At 47.4% G+C, this 17,345-nt stretch overlaps 3 protein-coding genes across 7 annotated transcripts in view; 2 read left to right on the forward strand and 1 right to left on the reverse strand.

The window, feature by feature from the left end:
- Positions 1-1,108: 1,108 nt before the first annotated feature.
- On the reverse strand, positions 1,109-12,359 carry NUDT13 (nudix hydrolase 13). 2 transcript variants are annotated; one of them, XM_053949180.1, is made up of 9 exons: positions 12,062-12,359; positions 6,928-7,038; positions 5,928-6,067; positions 5,321-5,428; positions 4,843-4,949; positions 3,830-3,955; positions 3,514-3,625; positions 2,222-2,376; positions 1,109-1,657 (listed from the first exon to the last, which is right to left on the reverse strand). In XM_053949180.1, exons 2-9 carry the CDS (start codon positions 7,008-7,010, stop codon positions 1,463-1,465), a joined length of 1,026 nt encoding a protein of 341 aa, XP_053805155.1. In that variant the 5' UTR covers positions 7,011-7,038; positions 12,062-12,359; the 3' UTR covers positions 1,109-1,462. The 2 variants fall into 2 exon arrangements, with proteins under 2 accessions (XP_053805155.1, XP_053805156.1); XM_053949181.1 differs by lacking the exons at positions 5,928-6,067; positions 12,062-12,359 and having other exon boundaries at positions 6,928-6,970.
- Positions 3,640-17,345, forward strand: part of P4HA1 (prolyl 4-hydroxylase subunit alpha 1) — a 37,802-nt gene continuing 24,096 nt past the window's right edge. For 3 of the 4 annotated variants that reach the window (XM_053949175.1, XM_053949174.1, XM_053949176.1), the window contains exon 1: positions 12,487-12,573. The gene's annotated coding sequence lies outside the window, so the exon portion shown is untranslated. Of the gene's footprint in view, positions 3,662-12,486; positions 12,574-17,345 lie in introns of those variants that run through there. The other variant, XM_053949177.1, reaches the window with a different exon arrangement.
- LOC128791474 (uncharacterized) lies at positions 7,586-8,378 on the forward strand. The gene is made up of 2 exons (XM_053949182.1): positions 7,586-7,771; positions 7,863-8,378. The coding sequence occupies exons 1-2, from the start codon at positions 7,586-7,588 to the stop codon at positions 8,286-8,288; spliced, it is 612 nt and encodes a 203-aa protein (XP_053805157.1). The 3' UTR covers positions 8,289-8,378.

Genomic DNA, 17,345 nt, shown 5'->3' on the forward strand with positions numbered 1-17,345 from the left:
TTCAGGCTTCAGACAGATTTCTTAGGCAAATGCAAGTGAGCACACCTTGTTTTTCTGTCCTGCTCAGGGCTGGGTACTGCCTATTATAACTCCTGCTAGCTTAACATCAGGAATGGAGGCCACCAATGTTGTTTCCTAACTAAGTCAAAAGGGTCTGGATTGAGGATTTTATAAAACAGTTTAAAATGTAATGCTTCTCCAAAGATATGATGTGATTTTTGTCTTGTAGTTGTTCTGGCTCTACCAAAAAATCCCCTATTTGAGTAGATTGAAAAGACTTTTTCTCTTACTGGTAACTAAAATACCAGGAAGGGTGTTTGTGCATGCCATCATGACCTGAAGGAATCCCCTCCCAACCTCCTGAAGTAAAAGCAACCCAATCAAGCACAGTGTGTCTCAAAGATGTGAAAGACTCACTTTTTTACTTGCTGCTCAGGTGTCAGGACTGCAGATTTTTACCACTGTTCTCCTGCATTGGTGGCAGTCAGGGACACATCCCTGTCCCACTTCAACCACCTGGCTTTGCAATTTTGGCATCTGAGCTCTGACCAAGCAGGCAGAAAGGACTGTCAGCTCGAGTCAGCAGCAGATCAAACATCATTTTTCCTGTCTCTTTCACTAAGCTTTCCTTGCCCACGTGGTTCCCTTGTTGTTCTTCCTCCAGAGAGGTGGAACCATTTCATCAGTAAAATCAGACCAGCTCTCCAGGCAAGGCACAGACTTTGGCCTCGGGGTAAGAGGCACTGATCCTTTCAAGATTTTTCTCTAAGTGCAATTCTTGTCGTAGCAGTTCATGTCACCTTTTCATTAGCTGTGGTCTTATAAAATGCTTATGTGCAGGTCTTGCTCTTCCCCTCTCCACCACCAGATAGCTCTGTTCTCTATTTCTTGGGACAGAAGAAACTGTCTTACCAGTGGGGAAAATGTAGAAGCCCATTTAACATTTACCAAAAAAAAAAAAAAAAAAAAAGGTATTTTATATGAAAACAGAAGATTGAATGGGAAGAGAGAGAAGAAGAGGAGAGCAAAAAAGCAGTGTCTTTTTTTCTGGTTTTTGACAGCTCTCCCAGATCCATATAAACACAGACATTGGAAAGTGCCACTCTCCCTTTATTTTTGTTCTGGGAAAAAGGGTGCATTGGATGTCCACCCAAGACAGAAGAAACTGAGGAAAATGGGACATTGGTGCCATGGGGTCAGTGGCAGCTGGTCACAACAGGTTTGATGCTTTGGAACTAAGAATTTTATTGTACATTTACTTCAAACCATAGGATCTCAGAGGTGATCCACTGTACGCGGGCCTGTCAGACCAGTTCAGAGACCTTTGTAGGTCAGTGTGTCTGAGTGCCATCAACGTGGTGCCGCCCTCACTGTGACAGAGCCCTTGCCTCCAGGGGCTTTGGAAGCTTTTCTATGGAGCTTTGACAGTTCTGGTGGAATCACAGAGTCGATGAAGCCCTGCCTAAGCTGTCTGGGCAGTCTGCTGCTGAAGCCACTCACGGATCAGCTGGTGAGCAATGGCCTGTGTGGGAGGGAACCAGGGTAAAAAACTACCGTCCTCTTGCTTTGAAGAGCTGGGCGCCCTCTTGAGACCCTCCACAATTTCCTCCAGGCCAAACCAACGGGCTTCCTCCAGTTCCAGGGTGTCCATACTGATCTGGAAAGAATTCAGAGGGCACCACTTCCTTAAATCAGCTTTGAATGTGAGCAGTGGTACCTTGCCTGTTCTTGCTTCCACAGAGATCCCATGCTGGAATGCTCAGAGTGCTACATCCATGCCTGAATTAGACACTGATGCCAGCCCAGAGAAGGATATTTCTATCCACCAGTACTTTGTTATGCTGGCTTCCTTAGGGAAGCCACAAACCAACCCTGCTCCATCGTGGCAAAGCAAAGTGGCTGAGCACAGTAATTAACGTGGTGGAATCTGAGTGTTCTATGGCAAATGTGTGAGGGAACCTCCTCTGCAAAGTTCAGAGGGAAAGATCCAGGGGTGTTGGGCTCTGGGCTTCTATATACAGTGACCTGAGGGAAATCTGGCACCTTGCAACAGGAGATGATGGGATTGTTTCAAAGTTCCTTCTGCACTTGCAGAAAAAGCCAATGGAAAGTTGCATTTACAGAGGGTTTGATGCTCTCCTAACTAAATTCTGTGGACTGAAGGAGATTTTGCTGCCTGAGGCAGGCAGTGGAATAGCTCAGGGGAGCCCGAGCCGCTCACCTCAGCCCGCTGGGCTCCCACCAGGGCGTGGCAGGCTATCATTAAGCAGCTGCTGGGGAAGGGCCAGTGCTGGGAAGCCGAGTAGCGGAGCGACTCCACCTCCAGCCCCACCTCTTCGGCCACTTCTCGCCGCACTGCCTCCTCCACGTTCTCACCTAGAACCAGCCAGAGTTAGGCAAGGACGGCCCAGCCTCAGGGCAGCGAACCGTGGTGAGGAAAATGCAGGACACACTCATTCCCACCCGCAGGAGCTCCAGCTGTGCTGACTTGGAAGCACTTGCTGGCAGGATGCTCCGTTAAATTCATCAACCTCTGATAAACACAGGCACCAGAGACATTTTTGGTCCCATCTACATAAAGATGGTGGACAGAACAATTCAATTTTAAGCCATTTTCCCTCCTGTAATGAAAAGTCTGTAGTTTTTCTTCTAAGCCAGATGGTATGAGCCACAAAATGGATTTTATAAGGATCAGGGGTTATAACTCAGCAAGTTTAAAACTTATGTTTGCTATCAGGGACTAGGACAACTGGTAGACACCTATAATTCCCACTCCCTTCAGGTACATAACACTATTTTGAATTCTGCCTGCATGCAAACACTGATCTATTTAGCTATAATGGTTTTTTTTTCCTCAGCTATCACAGAATCACAGACTGGTTTGGGTCTGAAGGGACTTTAAGGATCATTTAGTTCCAACCTCTTGCCATCATCATGGACACCTTCTGCTAGACCAGACTGCTCAAAGGCTTACCCAGCTTGGCCTTGAACACATCTGAGGATGGGGACACAGATCACCTGTGTGTCCATCCTTCTTTGTGAACAGGGATTTGGCTGATGTCTGTTGCAGTAAGGTAGAAAAATCATAAAGGCTTCATAGAATCAAGACTTCTCTCCTGGGGTCGCTGGCTGGCCTTGTCAAAGCCAGCACTTTGCAAGTTCCCATGTGAAAGCAATCCTGGTGTGAGCAGTTTGTTAGCATAACAATCTATTCCTGGGTAAAAAACAACTTGCACCTGTATAAACTGTTTTTGCACTGTTAGATAGAAAAGTGAAAACTAGCTTTTACAAACAACTTTTCCTGCACATACACAATAAAGTAATTGGCAAGAAAGCTACTGACCAACTGGAGTCACACACTCAGGTCTGTAAAACTGTATAAAAAGGATTTATGTGAATAAAGAAGGGCCTTTTTCCTCCATGAAGAAAATGGAGTCCCATGTGATTTATTCCAACAGATGTCCCCACACCCTGCATGCCCAAGGCCACTGTGCAGGATCAGAAGCCACTTACCCATGTCACAGAAACCTGACAGAGCCGTGAACATCCCCGGCGGAAACGAGGGCTGTCGGGCCAGGAGGCACCGGCTCCCGTCAGACACCAGGGTGATGACCACTGGAGACATCTGCCACGTGCAAAACAAGGGCTTCAGACATAACAAGTAAGTGCAAATTTTTGCTTTTCCTGGCTGGTTCAGGGTCATTGGCTGACCACTAAAGACAAAGTACCCAGCTAGGCACAAATCCCTTTTCCTGCTTCCCCCCTGGGGTGAGCCAGAAGTGCTGCCCTCCTGTCCCTGTGTCCCTCCCCTGTGCTGCCAGGTGCTCACCTGTGGGTAGTAAGTGACTCCACTGGCATGGCAGACACGTTTGCTGCCAGCTGGGTTCTTCTCAGTGGGCTGCCCAGTTTTGCTGCAGTACTGGTGGGAATCGTGCCACCGCAGGAGGGATTGGGCCTGCCAACACAGGAGCACAAACCTCATTTTTATCTATCTATCTATCTATCTATCTATCTATCTATCTATCTATCTACCTACCTACCTACCTACCTACCTACCTAGGGGGAAGAAATAATTCAGAGCAGTCTCCCTGAATAATGCTTTGTGTGCAGTCATAGGGATAAACTCTGATTATCTTTGGAAGCCTCAGAAAGGTGAATGAAGGATAGGTAGTGCTTTGAAAAGTGGCAGATTCTGCAATCCATCTTTGCTGCTTCTAAATTTGAGTGTATTTGGAGGAGGTGGGCAAGAGCTATTTTTTATTGGGACATAATGGGAATTGTATTGAGAACTGGACTATTCTAAAGAGTCTTCAGCCCTGAATATTTTCTTGAAAAATAGCCCAGGCATCACAAACATTATAGAGCAGGAAAGGAAACACGAGCTATTTCTCCTTATGGGTCAGGACAGCTGATTTTCACACACAGGCCTTTTCTTAGGCCCTCCAAACACAGGGCATCTGCACAGCACCAGCTTATAAGCTGCTCTTTTAAAAGAGCAGCTCTGAGAGAAGATGTGTAAGTTTGTTTGATTCCCAGTTTGCCTGATAGTTGTTGAGCTGAGGACAAACTGGGATTGCTGTGATTTAGCACATTTCAGCTAAATGGCATAAATTACTGCAGTCATTTTAAAGTCACTTTTCTGTTTCTCTTTCCCTTGCATCTTCCTTTTGGGACTACAAATTTTGGAAAACTGTTGTAATTTATAGTGTGTCTGTATCTAAGTTCCTGAAAGTGTACAGTAGGTACTTCTACAATATTACATCATAAAACAATGTGGGAGATGAGGAGAAGGGTTGATGTTAGAGATCACAGCTCACTGAAGTAAAAAGCCCTGTGCAATACCGAAGCCAGCAAAGGAGAATCCTTCTCGTCCACTACAAAGAGAGCCTTTCGTAGGTCAGTAAATGATCCCTGCAGTTCTGACTCAATGACTGATTTATCCAAGGCTCCTGTTCAAGGAAAAAAAAAAAAAAGAAAAAAATTTGATCTCATAAATTTCAGCTATTATTGCTATTATTCCAATTTTATGCCCTTTACTGTTCCAATATACAGTTTCTGAGAGTTCCCATGGAAGTGAACCACATCAAGGGTAGCATTCCCAAATGTTTGTGGCCTCCCCCAGCCCACGTTTCCTAACACACACACAGGCACAGGAGCAGCAGTGCAGTCCATGGCTGTGACCTGCCACACTCACAACAGCCCCTACAGAGACCCAGCCCAGCCCTCCTTGGCAGGACAGGTTCTCCCAAGGATCAGGGATCTCCTCCATCCAAGTGCATCAAACTGGTGCTGGCACAGGTGGAAGAGGAGTCATCCCAACCTAAATCCAGCGCGAAGCGTGGTCTGTGCTCGTCCGAACAACCGATCAGCACCGACTTCTCCATCCACTGCTCAGCCTCCTGCAGCTTCTCCAGAATCTGTCTCATCTCTGAACAGCAGGGAAAGGGGAAGAGAAAGCTGTGATGAAAGCAAATCCATCTCTGGATTTGCTCTCTGGATCCATCTCTGGTGCTCTCTGGATTTTCAAGGCACAGGCAATCTTGGCTCATGTGTGAAAGGGGACCAGACAAGTGATCCCACACAGATAGAAATCTAAAATCTGGCTTTCCTCCTAAGCTGTAGGAAGTTTAGACCATGTCAGGCTAAAGGTTCCAATGTTGTAATGCTTAGGGAGCAGCTGTCCATTGGTTTTGTCCTGCACCAGCCATTACCTTTCTCTCAAAGAAAACTTTTCCTACATTACACCAAAAAGATGTTTGTCAGTAAGTTCTTGTTTGTTTTCCTGACAGCTCTCCGTTTTCAAAAGGCACAGTTCCAAATGTTTAAACCTGATCACCTCAGGTTGATACCATGTGTGTGTCTCTGTTTCGTTTCAGCTGTGTGATCCACCAGTTGTTTCTTTCTGGATGCACCGATTCCTTTCTTACCTGCTGCACTGAGCTGTGGTACCAAATATTTCTTCCCAACTTTCTGCAGGAAGGGGGAGAGATTGTGAAAGAGGTAGAAAGTTCCTGAGGTCTGAGCTTGTCTACAAAGGCTGTCATCTTCCTTTAACTTATTTAAGTATCTGCAGTGAGAAAATGATTGGGAAGATGAATTGAAGATAGTGTTGAGATTATTGCTTATTTCAAGTCCTTTATTTTGCACAGAGCAGGGGGGGCTGAATGGGCAGATCAGATTTAAGGTGTTCCATGTGCTTAGAGAGTTTTGACAGCTGAGTCACTCTTTGGTGGACTGCAGCCTCTAGTGAAGTTTGTGTGGCAGAAAATACTGCAGTTCTTACCTACCACATGAATACCCTCAAGTTTGGAGATGCAAGAAGATCAGTAACCCAGTCTCTCAATCCAAAAGGTCTGCTGTAAAGGCTGCAGGAAACCTTGATCTTCCCTTTAAACACCCCAATCCCTCCCAGCTTGGAATATTCTGTGAATTTGTATGGCTCCACATGCTGTTTGGCTGAACTGCTGAGCACTTCTGATGTTGAATCTGGTTCCCATCAGGGTATATGTGTTTTGTTGTACCTGTCACACTGATGTGAGGGGTAAAAATCAAGTCTTAGGGCACAGCCGGCTGGAGCTGAGTTAGGGAAAAAAATCATTGGAAAAAGACTGTCAGCATATTCTCCTTCCAGGCTGTTTGAAGCAGCATTTAAAAGGAGGTGAGCAGCACCACTTCAAGTCTTCCTGGTATTGTAGGAGCCCTCTAGCCAGGAGAGGCAATCATTAACAGAGCTTCAGCCTGAGAGAAGCAGTTCTTACCAGTGGTGAAGGGAGAAGCCTTGGCTGTTACTACTCACAGGGCTCACAAAGCATTTATTTCTGCGTGATGGCTGAACTGTTAAAGGATTAACCCTGGGGTCAGGGTTACATAGGGCTGCTTGTGCCAAGCTCTGGCCTCCCAGTACTCAGGAATCAGATGAGAACTTACCTCATTTTTCTCACATAAGTGGAGTGCAACCTGCAGGCGAGGGAGGAAACTCTCCTGTGCAATGCTTGATACACTGCAGCCATAACCAACACCTACAGCTGGTGTCTCTGCCTAAAAAAAGAGCATAAAATGTAATGCAGCAGCCCTGCAAGGCTAAGTTTGATTTAAAAGGTCGATAACCAGGTAAATCTCCCTCTCACAGTGTCTGCAGAATCTGCTTTCTTTATCACTTCGGTGACACTTCAAACTCCATCTCAGACCAGTTTTAAGACTACTTAAAGATACCTCAGTTTGTTTCCATCTCTGAGCCTTACAGAACTTGCTTATAAGACTAGATTAGACCTTCCTGTCCCAAATCCCTGTGTCCCTGGGGAAAAGGGCAGAGAAGGTGGCTGCTCTTTTGCTGGTTTCCTACACAGTTGTTATGGCCTCGATCCAACCACACATCCTATTGCAGCACACAGTGGATCTGTGGGAAAGGCATTGATGCCAGGAGAGCGTGAAAGACAAAATATCAGCTGTGGAAGAGAATCCCCTGAGCTAGACAGGGGATGGCAGTTGCAGCTGAGTGGGATCATCTCCAGCTACAAATGCTTTTTGTGCCAAAGAATCCCGCTACGTTTTCAGCCCAGGCTGAAAGCCTGACCTCAGCTTCAGGATGTCAGGAAATAGCCAGAGACCCGAGACAGAGGTGAACTGTGGTGCACAGTCCTTGGTGGTCACTGAGAACATTGCACTCTGCAGCCATAGAACACAAAACCCTTTATGGAGGAAGTCACGTTTGCTTTCTTACAGGCACACGGGCAGTGCCAGGAAGAGTCTGAGAGTTCTTCCTTCAGCACAGGTCAGTGATGGGAGCCCGAGAGGTGCCTCAGCACAGGCTCCTATGTGCACGTGCAGACTTTGCCTCGTGGCTCTGGACATCTCCGCCCCAGATCCCCTTTCTCAGCGTCTCCGCTGACTGGGACGATGCCTTGGGGAAGCCACTGGGAGCAGAGGGAGCTGCGCACGCTGCTGCAGACACGCGTGGGGACGGCGACGGCCACGCAGACCGTGTCGCAGAGGTTACGTGGTGTGACAGCCGTGTGTGTGTGTGTGTGTGTGTGTCGCTCTCCGCCCTCGCGTCTCGTATAGCCCGGCATGCGAACTTCCCGGCGCTGAGCCCGGAGCGCCGCCTTTGCTCCGGAACGAGCAGCAGCGATGTCACCGCCTGGGACAAAGAGTTTGTGCCCCGACCTGAGCGCGACGGGCGCTTAACCCCTTCCTCCCTAGGAACCACGGCGCCAGGCTTTGCCTGGGACCACGGAAAACTCCCAGACAGCAAAGCCTCCACCTCCAGAGGCCGTCCCGAGCTTTGGTGAACTCCAGCGAGGCAGAGCGGGCTCGGGCTGCCCTTCCCCGAGGGTTCCCCACTTACTGCGCTGTGTGCGGAAGCAGGGCTGGCCCCAGGCGCAGGGATCAGCTGCGCAGCCCCGCTGACTCCTCTGCTGCGCTCCAGCCACTCTTCCTGCACCGGGAGCGCTGGGAATTGTAGTTCTGCACAGGCTGGAGTTTGCTCCTGTTCGTTACTTTCTCTCTCTTTTCTCCTTTTCCCGCCCCCTCAAAGCTTCTCTGGGTTTTGTATCCCCAGCACAGGAACGTTGTTTAAAGTAAAGGACCACTACTTGCCAAAAATCAAACGGGAGCACCCTTTGTGATAATTTATTTGTGGGGAATTTTGGAAGGAATTTGAGATGGGACTTCTGGAGTAATTTTAGATGATGTAGTTTATTTTTTTTTTTATTATTTTTTATATAGGTAGGGCGAGTGAGTTTGGTTTATGTTGTTATGGTATGGTTTAGAAGGTTACAAGATTTTTAGTTATAAGTCTTAAGGAATTATTGATTAATAAAATACTGTTAACAAGGATATTTATTTTTGACTTAGTCTTTAGATATTTTGTTTTATGGATTTATGTTATAGTATAAGTTCTTTTAGTTAATTATGTTATGACATATAAACTTATAGTATTGAATTTTCTTTTTGGTTTTGGTAGTTATTTTATTTTTTTATATATTAAACTTTAAAACTCTAAACTTTTTTTTTAAATTTAGCTTAACGTGCTTTTGTTTTAAACTATAAATCTATATTTTTGCTTTTAGCACTTAAGTTTGGAAGTTTTTTTTTAATGTCTCAGATCAAATTCTGTGTTTAATTTTAAGCTTTGGTTTACAGGCTCAAAGTTTTGAGAGTTCCTAGCATTTCAGATTCCAACATCTGGATATATCCGAGGTCTGGAGCTGTTCAGTGCTCCAGCACCCAAATACCCACAGCTGGATTTGTCAGTGAACAGCTCTGATCAGAGAGCCCCCTGTGCCAGGGCACGTCAGAATAATAACAAATTACTTTCATTCCTTTGCAAGCCAACAGATTCCTCTCGAGTATTGAAAACATTATTCTGGGTTGGAGCCTACCTGACTATATTTAGCACAAAGAGAATTTTATAAACATACAAAAAGTAAATGTTTTCAGGGCAGCCTGTTGCCTTTTGGTCATGAATTGAGCTGTTCTAATCGAGAATTCACGTCATGTAATCTGAGAGCATAGCTTGTAAAAATAATAAACAGAATATCCAGGGAAATAGTACTCTCGTTACCAGAGTTACTTACAAGTTTAGGTTTAATTACACTTGACTGCTATTTTTATGCTTCCTGATCAGAGCAAGTCCACTCTTATTAATCCAGCAAGCTAAATTGGATTAATGGACAAAACACATCTTCCCTTAATAAGATAAAGGACTGAAATATAATCTCTAAGGGAAGTATCCACCCTGCTGTTAAAACAAACGAACAGATTTATTGACCCTAACTGCCCCCAGATATGGATCTTGCAAGAAGAGCTGGATTTAGAGGGGAGCAGCTGGGGGAGTTGCTTGGGACATCAAATCTTGGGCCAGCCTCTCCAGCTGGTTCAGGCCAAAGCAGCCAGGTGTTTGGTGAGTGCACCCTGTCACAGGAAGGACTAAAAGCCAGGGCAGGGCAGTGCTCTGGCTTCTCCTTGTTAGGTGCAGCTCAAACCCCCATGGGTTGGGTTAGCCCAATCATGCCCTGTGTGCCTCAGGAAGATAAAAAATGAGATTAGAGTCTGCACTTCTGCTGGTCTGACCTGGGGCAAGCCAAGCAATCTGTGAGAGATGCCTTGTGCCTCCTCCCCCAGGATTCACACAATAATTGCCCTGTTAGATATTTCTGCAGCATGTAAGCAAGGGGGATGATTTCAAAACAGAGGCTTGCTTGTCACTTATTCACTTAATAATTTAATTCAAGGAGCACAAATACCAGCTGTTGGTTTGGCACTTGAGTTGTTTCTTTGTAAGCATCTTTGAGGCTCCGGGTTGAGTGAATGGATCTGTAAACTGTTTATATCAGTCCCTTGCAGACATTGTACCCTGTGCTGGGAGCAATCCTGGGAGTGAAGTGAGGGTGTGGACACACAAATGCATCTCTGACAGCTTTCTGTAGCTTACAAGTTGAGCTTTGGCAGGGCCCCAGAGGAAGTGATTCCTATAAACTCTCCTGATGCAGTAAGAGCAAACCAAAGGAGCAGGCAAAGAGGACACAGGCAGTAGGAACATCATCTCTTACATGGACAAGATCGAGGTAAATATCTGGTCTTGTGTTGCTAAAATTATTATTTTTCTTAAGTCTGGGTTTGTAAAATACTCATATTGGAGTTAAGAGCTGGTAAAAGATTTTTCCAAGCCATAAAAGCTGCTGGAAAATGTTGTTCAAGGTTAATAATGGTTATACTACTAATATTGCTTTTTCTTTCTGTTTTGTGTCTCTGCAGTTGCCCCCAATAAGCAGGAATGAGCATTAGAATTGCTAACAGCTGGCCCTTGTAAAGCAACTGTTAATTGCCTTAAATACATGAAACCAGCAAATTCACATCAAAAACTTGTGGTCAAGCCACAAGGAACTTTTTGGAAAGAAAAAAAAAAAGTCATTTTTTTAGGATGAGCTTAGGGAAAGACAAACCACTGCTTTAAAGAGAAAGCTAATGAATCGCCTTCCCCCTATCATTAAATTTTAGATGCAAGCCACCCAAAACCTGGCTTTTCTCTGAAGTTAGAATCATGTGCATCATGTATATGACAGACCCTTTAAACAGCTGGGCCTTTTGAGCTAATGTGGATTGATATAAATATGACTGAAACCTCATTAATCAAATGTAACCAGCTGGAGCCTTCAGCCCCATGCTGATTGACTTGTTGGTGTCCCCCACTGCCTGCCTTACTTCCTAAAAATAGCTGGAGAGTGCAAAAGAGGATGAGAAAGCAGCAGACCTCGCTTGAAGAAATCTGCCTGTGCCTCTACAGCGTGTGAGGTTTTGCCAAATCTCTAGAAGCTGCTGTTAAATCTCTGGCTGGATGTTAGGGGCTCTATGGATAATGGGGCTTTAACTGGATGCCTCAGCTTGGATAACATTCCAGTATTTCCTGCCAGTTGTAGGAGTTGTATTTCTGTTGGAAGGCGACCAAAACGAGAGGAAGGGAAGGCTTATTTTTTGACTGATAGTTCCACTAAAAACTGGCCTTCCTCCTGCTCTGTGCAGCAGCACTGCTGTCAGCTGTGTGGACACATCTGTGTCCACAGCTGGACAAGAAATGACTACATTCACCTCATGCCCTTGTTTGTGTCTCCTGTGAGACATGCTTCATCTCAGCACCCCCCCAAAATGGGACAAAACACCTGAAATGTTGTCCTTTCGGGTGGGAGCTGAGGTGACAGTCTGGGTACAGGGAGAAATCTCAGCTGTGGATCACGCTGCAGCCTCCAGGTCCCTCTTCTGGACGAGGCGGTTTTAAGGCAGCCACCCTGCTAAGGAACGTGCGTTAGAGGGGGGTTTTGGCCCTGTTATACCTTTGCCAGCTCTCTGTTGTTGTTGTGAAACATTTCCAGCTGGGAGTGACCACAAATGCCTGCCTTGAGGAGGTGACCCTTTACTTGAAACCCTCATCTAAAGAGAAAGGAAAAAATGCTTAGGAACGTCCCTGATTCCAACAGAATCGCTGGAATGAACAAACAACCAGTTTATTTATGAAACCCTAGAAAGCAACGAGCAGGCAGCATCGATCTTTCCGAGCAAGACTCACCCAAGCAGCTTTTTAAAGTGCCTGAGAGGGTTCAGAGCGCTCCCTCCCAGGCTGGGTTCGATGATCCCGGACTCTTTTCCAGCCTAATTGATTCCGTGATGCTGAGCCCAGCTGCCCTGGCAGCAAGGTGCAGGGCGGTGCCCCGGCGTTCTGGGCCTTTTCTGGCAACTTTTACTCCAAAAACACCGCTTCGCCTCGATGCTTCCCACAGTCCCTGTTGTCCCGGGGGCTGTTCCCAGCTCGCAGCCCGGTCCCCGGGCCGGTAGCGGTACCGGCGCGGTCCCACGTGGAGCCGCGGCTGTGGCGGCGGCGCATGCGCGGTGCGCTGGCCGCAGCTGTGACCGGGCTCACGTAGCGCGCGGGCCGCGCCGCTCGGGGGGCGTGGCCTGAGGGGGCGTGGCCCGACGCGGCTATAAGAGGCGCGGCGGGGCCAGGCGCGCTCAGTTGGTGAAGCCCCCGGGCAGAGCGTGGGGCTCCGGTGCCGCTCCCGCCCAGCAGCCCCCTGTGCTCAGGTGAGGCCCGGCCGCCCGTCCCGCCGGCTGTGGGTGTGGCCAGGCGGGTGGGTCGGGGGGAAGGGAGCCGCGGGGCTGGGCGGCTGCCGTGCGGGCGGCGGTGGGTGGGGGCGATACGTGGCAGTGCTCCGCCGCCCCCCGCCTTCCCCGCGGCGAGGGGCCGGTGTCCCGGCGCTGCCGGCCGGGGTTCCCGACCCTTACGTAACGGGAGCCGGCAGCCTCCGGAGGGGGGCGGGAGGGCGCCGGCGCGCCGGCTTCCCCGCGGCTGGCAGACTAAACACAGCCGCCGCCTCCCTCTCCTCCTCCTCTGCCTCCTCCTGTTCCCCGCAGCTGGGAGTTGTCCCCTCGGCCGGGTCGGGTCCGCTGCCCTCCGGTGGGGCAGGTGGGCTCCCGCCTTGCCCGTGCGGCAGCGGGTGCTGCGAGCGCATGGCTCGGTGCTGGGAGGGATGGAAAGTTACTCGGCGTGAGCTGTGTGCGGGGATTGCGCCGTGGGGAACGCGGCGTGCCTTGGTTTCCCTCGCCGCTGCTTTGGGTTGGGCTCAGCCAGCTGCTGTACGTGGGATTTTGCATTTGCCTTTGTAGTAAGCGATACCGTTCAGTTTTGATAGGATTCAGCCTGACTAGCAGGAGAAACTCAGGAGCCTTCAGCATGCTGAAGAATATAATAAATAATATAATAAAATAGAAATATTATATATAATAAAAATAATATAATAAAATATCACATGTACTTAGACTAAACCTCCCAGTTTGCTTCCCAGTTTCTGCCTTTTGCAGAAAAGCTGGCTGCTCCCATAGGGAAGATCCTTCGGGATTGCCCAGAGTTCAGTTTCACTTCTTTTTTCCTGCTGACTTCAGTAAGAGGCGAATGCAGAGTGCTGAAGTGTTCATCTACTTATAAGTAAAGGTTCAGCACTCGAGGTTTCAGTGAATGAAAGGCATTTATTTACTTGGTTACAACGAGTAAATCAGTGCGGATCCCCGCAGCGCCCGGGGCTGTTGGCTCGGGATGCAGACGGTGCTCTGCCTGGGGCGGAGAGTAAAGGTAATGAGTTCCCGGCTTGTCTGGGAAGCAGAGGCCTGTCTTTGGAGACAGGGATGTTCTCTGTCCCACTGCCCTACTCCTCGGACCTTTGCTGGATGCATTTTAATGCCTTGGACCAAACTGATTTGACCCGGAGCACTCTGCACTGCTTCTGAAGTATGTGCTGACACAACCAGTACTGATTAACTTTCTTTCTCTTTGTTTTCCTCCCTGAGCCAGCTCTTTGACCTGTGCAGATTTAAATGCTGTTCCATAATGAATGGCTTTAAAATCTAGTGTTTAAAGCTGTGATTTTTGGGGCTGGCACGTAGATTGCAAAGTGCCCAGTGCAGTTTGGCAAACTGAAATGACAGGTTTACAAGTTGCACTTTGGAAGGAATGAGGATAAGCAGAGGTTTATAGCAGGAAAGCCATGCCTTCATGCTGAGATTGATATAGATAAGGAAATATTTTTTTCTTCAAAAGAATATACTCCGTGGAAGAAACCAACTATCATTGGCATTGTCCTGCTTTCTTTATAATTCACAGAATCACTGGGTTGGAAGAGACCGTAAAGATCATCGAGTCCAACCCAGCCCAAACACCTCAGCTAAACCCTGGCACCCAGTGCCACATCCAGTCTGTTTTTAAACACATCCAGGGATGGGGACTCCACCACCTCCCCGGGCACACCATTCCAGAACTTCATCACCCTTTCTGTAAAATACTTTCTCCTAATATCCAACCTGTATTCCCTTGGTGCAGCTTAACCCTGTGTCCTCTGGTTCTGTCAGTGCTGCCTGGAGAAAGAGCCCAACCCCACCTGAGCACAGCCACCTTTCAGGGAGTTGTAGAGAGTGACCAAGTCACCTCTGAGTCTCCTTTTCTCCAGGCTGAACACCCCCAGCTCCCTCAATCACTCTTAATATCTGAAAACATTCCTGTATATCCCTGTATTTGCTCAGCTAATCCTTGAGCAGAAGGACAGCCTCCTGCCTGTTGTGTCTAATAAAATAATTGCTCTATTCCATCCCCTGTATTCTTTGTCTTGGCCTGGGAAGTTAAAACAGGTGGGCTCTGTTCTTCCATCTTAGTCTGGAGGAAACCAAGGGAAAACTTGCTTCAGTTCCTGTAGCCAAATCTCTGTACAAACACAACTGCTCTGTGTTCAGCCATGAATGTTGTCTTCAACTTGGAAGTAAATGATAGGTAGAACACCCTACTTGACTTTGAAATTTATTTTCATCTCTTATTATGTTTTTCATATATATAAAAGATTATAACTTTGTCATTAAAAGATGCCTAAGGTGCACCCTCTTCTTTTGGTAGCAGCAATTGTGGAAAATCTTTCTTCTCTCACTGCTTGGATCTTAATTTTAAGACAGCCTTTGAACATGCTAGAGAACTTGGGAACTGGATTTTGGTGCTTCTGTCCTGTGAGACCTTTAAGCAATGCTGACAGCTAAATGTTCTTAGTATTTATTTTGGGAAAGTTCTTTCCTTTTCAGTAGTATTTTCAGTCACATTGTGTCATGAGACTGTAGCTTGGGCTGTCCTTGAGACAGGGGAGGTTTAGGGCAGTGAGCAGCTATCACTTCTGGTTCCATCTTCTCCATGTCCTCTAAGCTTAGCTTAACTGGTCAAGGGGTTTTATTATTTTTACATACAGTGGGGTCCAGTAAGGATTGTGAGAATGGACCCAACTTTTAATCAAAACTTGAGGATCTTGGTGATAGAGTTTTGTCTCCTGGCCCTGCAGCGGACTTCATCTTGAGCAGGCCAGTTACTTCTTACCTAAATAAAGAAGCTGGTTTGGAATTGAGTTAGAGGCATTCCATGTTGAAGTAGCCCCTCAGTTTCCATTTTGTATCTTGTTTTCTCAGTCCTGGTAAGCACCTGGGAGCTTGGAGCTGGCAATGAGGAGACTTGGCTAATGAGCGTCTTCAGTCTTTGGTCACTGAGCAGTGGGACCTAGATTGTGAGGAGGTTATGTCATGTGTCACTCTGCAGCTGTCTTTGCTTGTCTGCTTGCATTTTCCTACTTGTAAAGCAGAGCTGAATGCTGGGGAGTCCCCCAGAAAAACTCCTCTAAGTTACATCAGTTGAAATGGTGGTGTTGAATTTTGTTTTGTGCTCAGAGAATCTGTGCTGCTCTTGGCAGTGCCATTGCTCTGCTTGCTGCTTTGTTTCCCTTCTCTCCATGTGTTTATTTTCTCTTTGCTATTCCCCCCCTTCCCCTGCTCGTGTTTTGCTGTTTCAGAGCTTAGTCAGTGCACGTTCCCAGGGGAGGCAGGGAGCTCCTGTGTTGGAGCTGTCAGCTGGACTCCCACTTCTCTGCGTGGGCAGTGATCCCCTCCTCCCCAAGATGCTCAATTGCCATTTTTGTGGGACACAGCTGAGGAGGAGGGCAAGACTGACAGGAATAATGGAGAGAGGATTTTCATCTTGTTTTACTTCATGTCACCAACGGGAAGAAATTAAAGCCTACTTACTTGGCAGCCTGTGGGTCTGGGAGATTTCCAGCGTCTATATGGACTGAGCTGTGTTTTCTTTGATTTGGGAACCTGTGGCTGGTCCTGCTGCAGTGGTTGGAAAGCTCTGCTCCTTCTGAAATTCTTCCAAGAATGGGAGATCTAGTTCCTCTGGGCAGCCTCTTCTAGTGCCTAAGTGTGAGAAACTTCGTGTTTGTACCTCCTTGGAATTGCCCTCCCTGCATTTTGTGGCTGTTGCCAGTCACTCTTTCTATGCGCCTGTGGAGATAAGGAGGTGGGAATAAGGGTTGCAACATTGTTTGCAGAAGCCTGGTGCTGGAGCAGGCTGCAAAGGCAGCTGGAGAGGAGGAAAACCAACATGGAATGCTGTCACTGAGAGCAGTATGTGGAGAGGAAACATTGTTTTCTTCACCTTTTTGGTGATTTTTGTTAATTGGCTTTTCTTTGTGGTTTTAAGAAGTTTCATCTTGATTAACATAACAAGAAAGGAAACTTTCTGAAGCTTCTTTTGTGTTTCACCGAGTGCAGTAAACAAATAGCTCAGTGCATTCCCAGTGCTGATAAAATTGGCAAATATTTACGATGTAGTAAAGCTGTTTGTGCTTTGTCACCGATTCACAGATGTATTGGCTCGAGTGCTGAATGAGCAGGAGGTACTTGGCTTTCTGCAGGGTGAAACAGGAGTGGTGTTTTCAGTAAGAATGGGGGTGTACATTAGTGGGTTTTTATTAGGTACATTTGAAACAGTCTGACGGCTGCCTGTGGGGAGGAAGAGGTGAGGAAGCCTGCTGTGGACAGCAGGGCTGCTTTAGGAAGTTGAGGAGAAAAGGGGGACTCCAGGAGTCTTCCCTGTCCAAATTCTCACTTTCACGGGCAGAAAGTGAGTTGTAATGTGCAAGAATGCATCAGCCCCTTCAGTGTGGTCATGCAGATTTTGGGTGGTTTACAAGAGCTGGAGGTTGTGCTGCTTTTCTGGGCTCGTGTGCTTTTCCTGCTGTTCCTGTTGGTGCCAGTGGAACTGTGCTGGTCCTGTCCAACAGGCAGGCCCCAGAGGAAATCCAAAGGCCAGTGCATCCCCTTCTGCAGTGCTGGACATGGAAGGAGAGGAGGGAGCTGCCTTCAGACCCTCAGGTGCAGTACAAAGAGAGATCCTGCACCCCGGAGGCAGGGATGTGTTCCTGTTAATACCACCACCTGTGCTTGGGATGGTTTTTATTTGGGTGTAGCTTTTGAACTTCCCTGGTTATGTTTGCACA

Source organism: Vidua chalybeata, chromosome 8 (genome assembly GCF_026979565.1).
Source record: "Vidua chalybeata isolate OUT-0048 chromosome 8, bVidCha1 merged haplotype, whole genome shotgun sequence".
Taxonomy (NCBI): domain Eukaryota; kingdom Metazoa; phylum Chordata; class Aves; order Passeriformes; family Viduidae; genus Vidua; species Vidua chalybeata.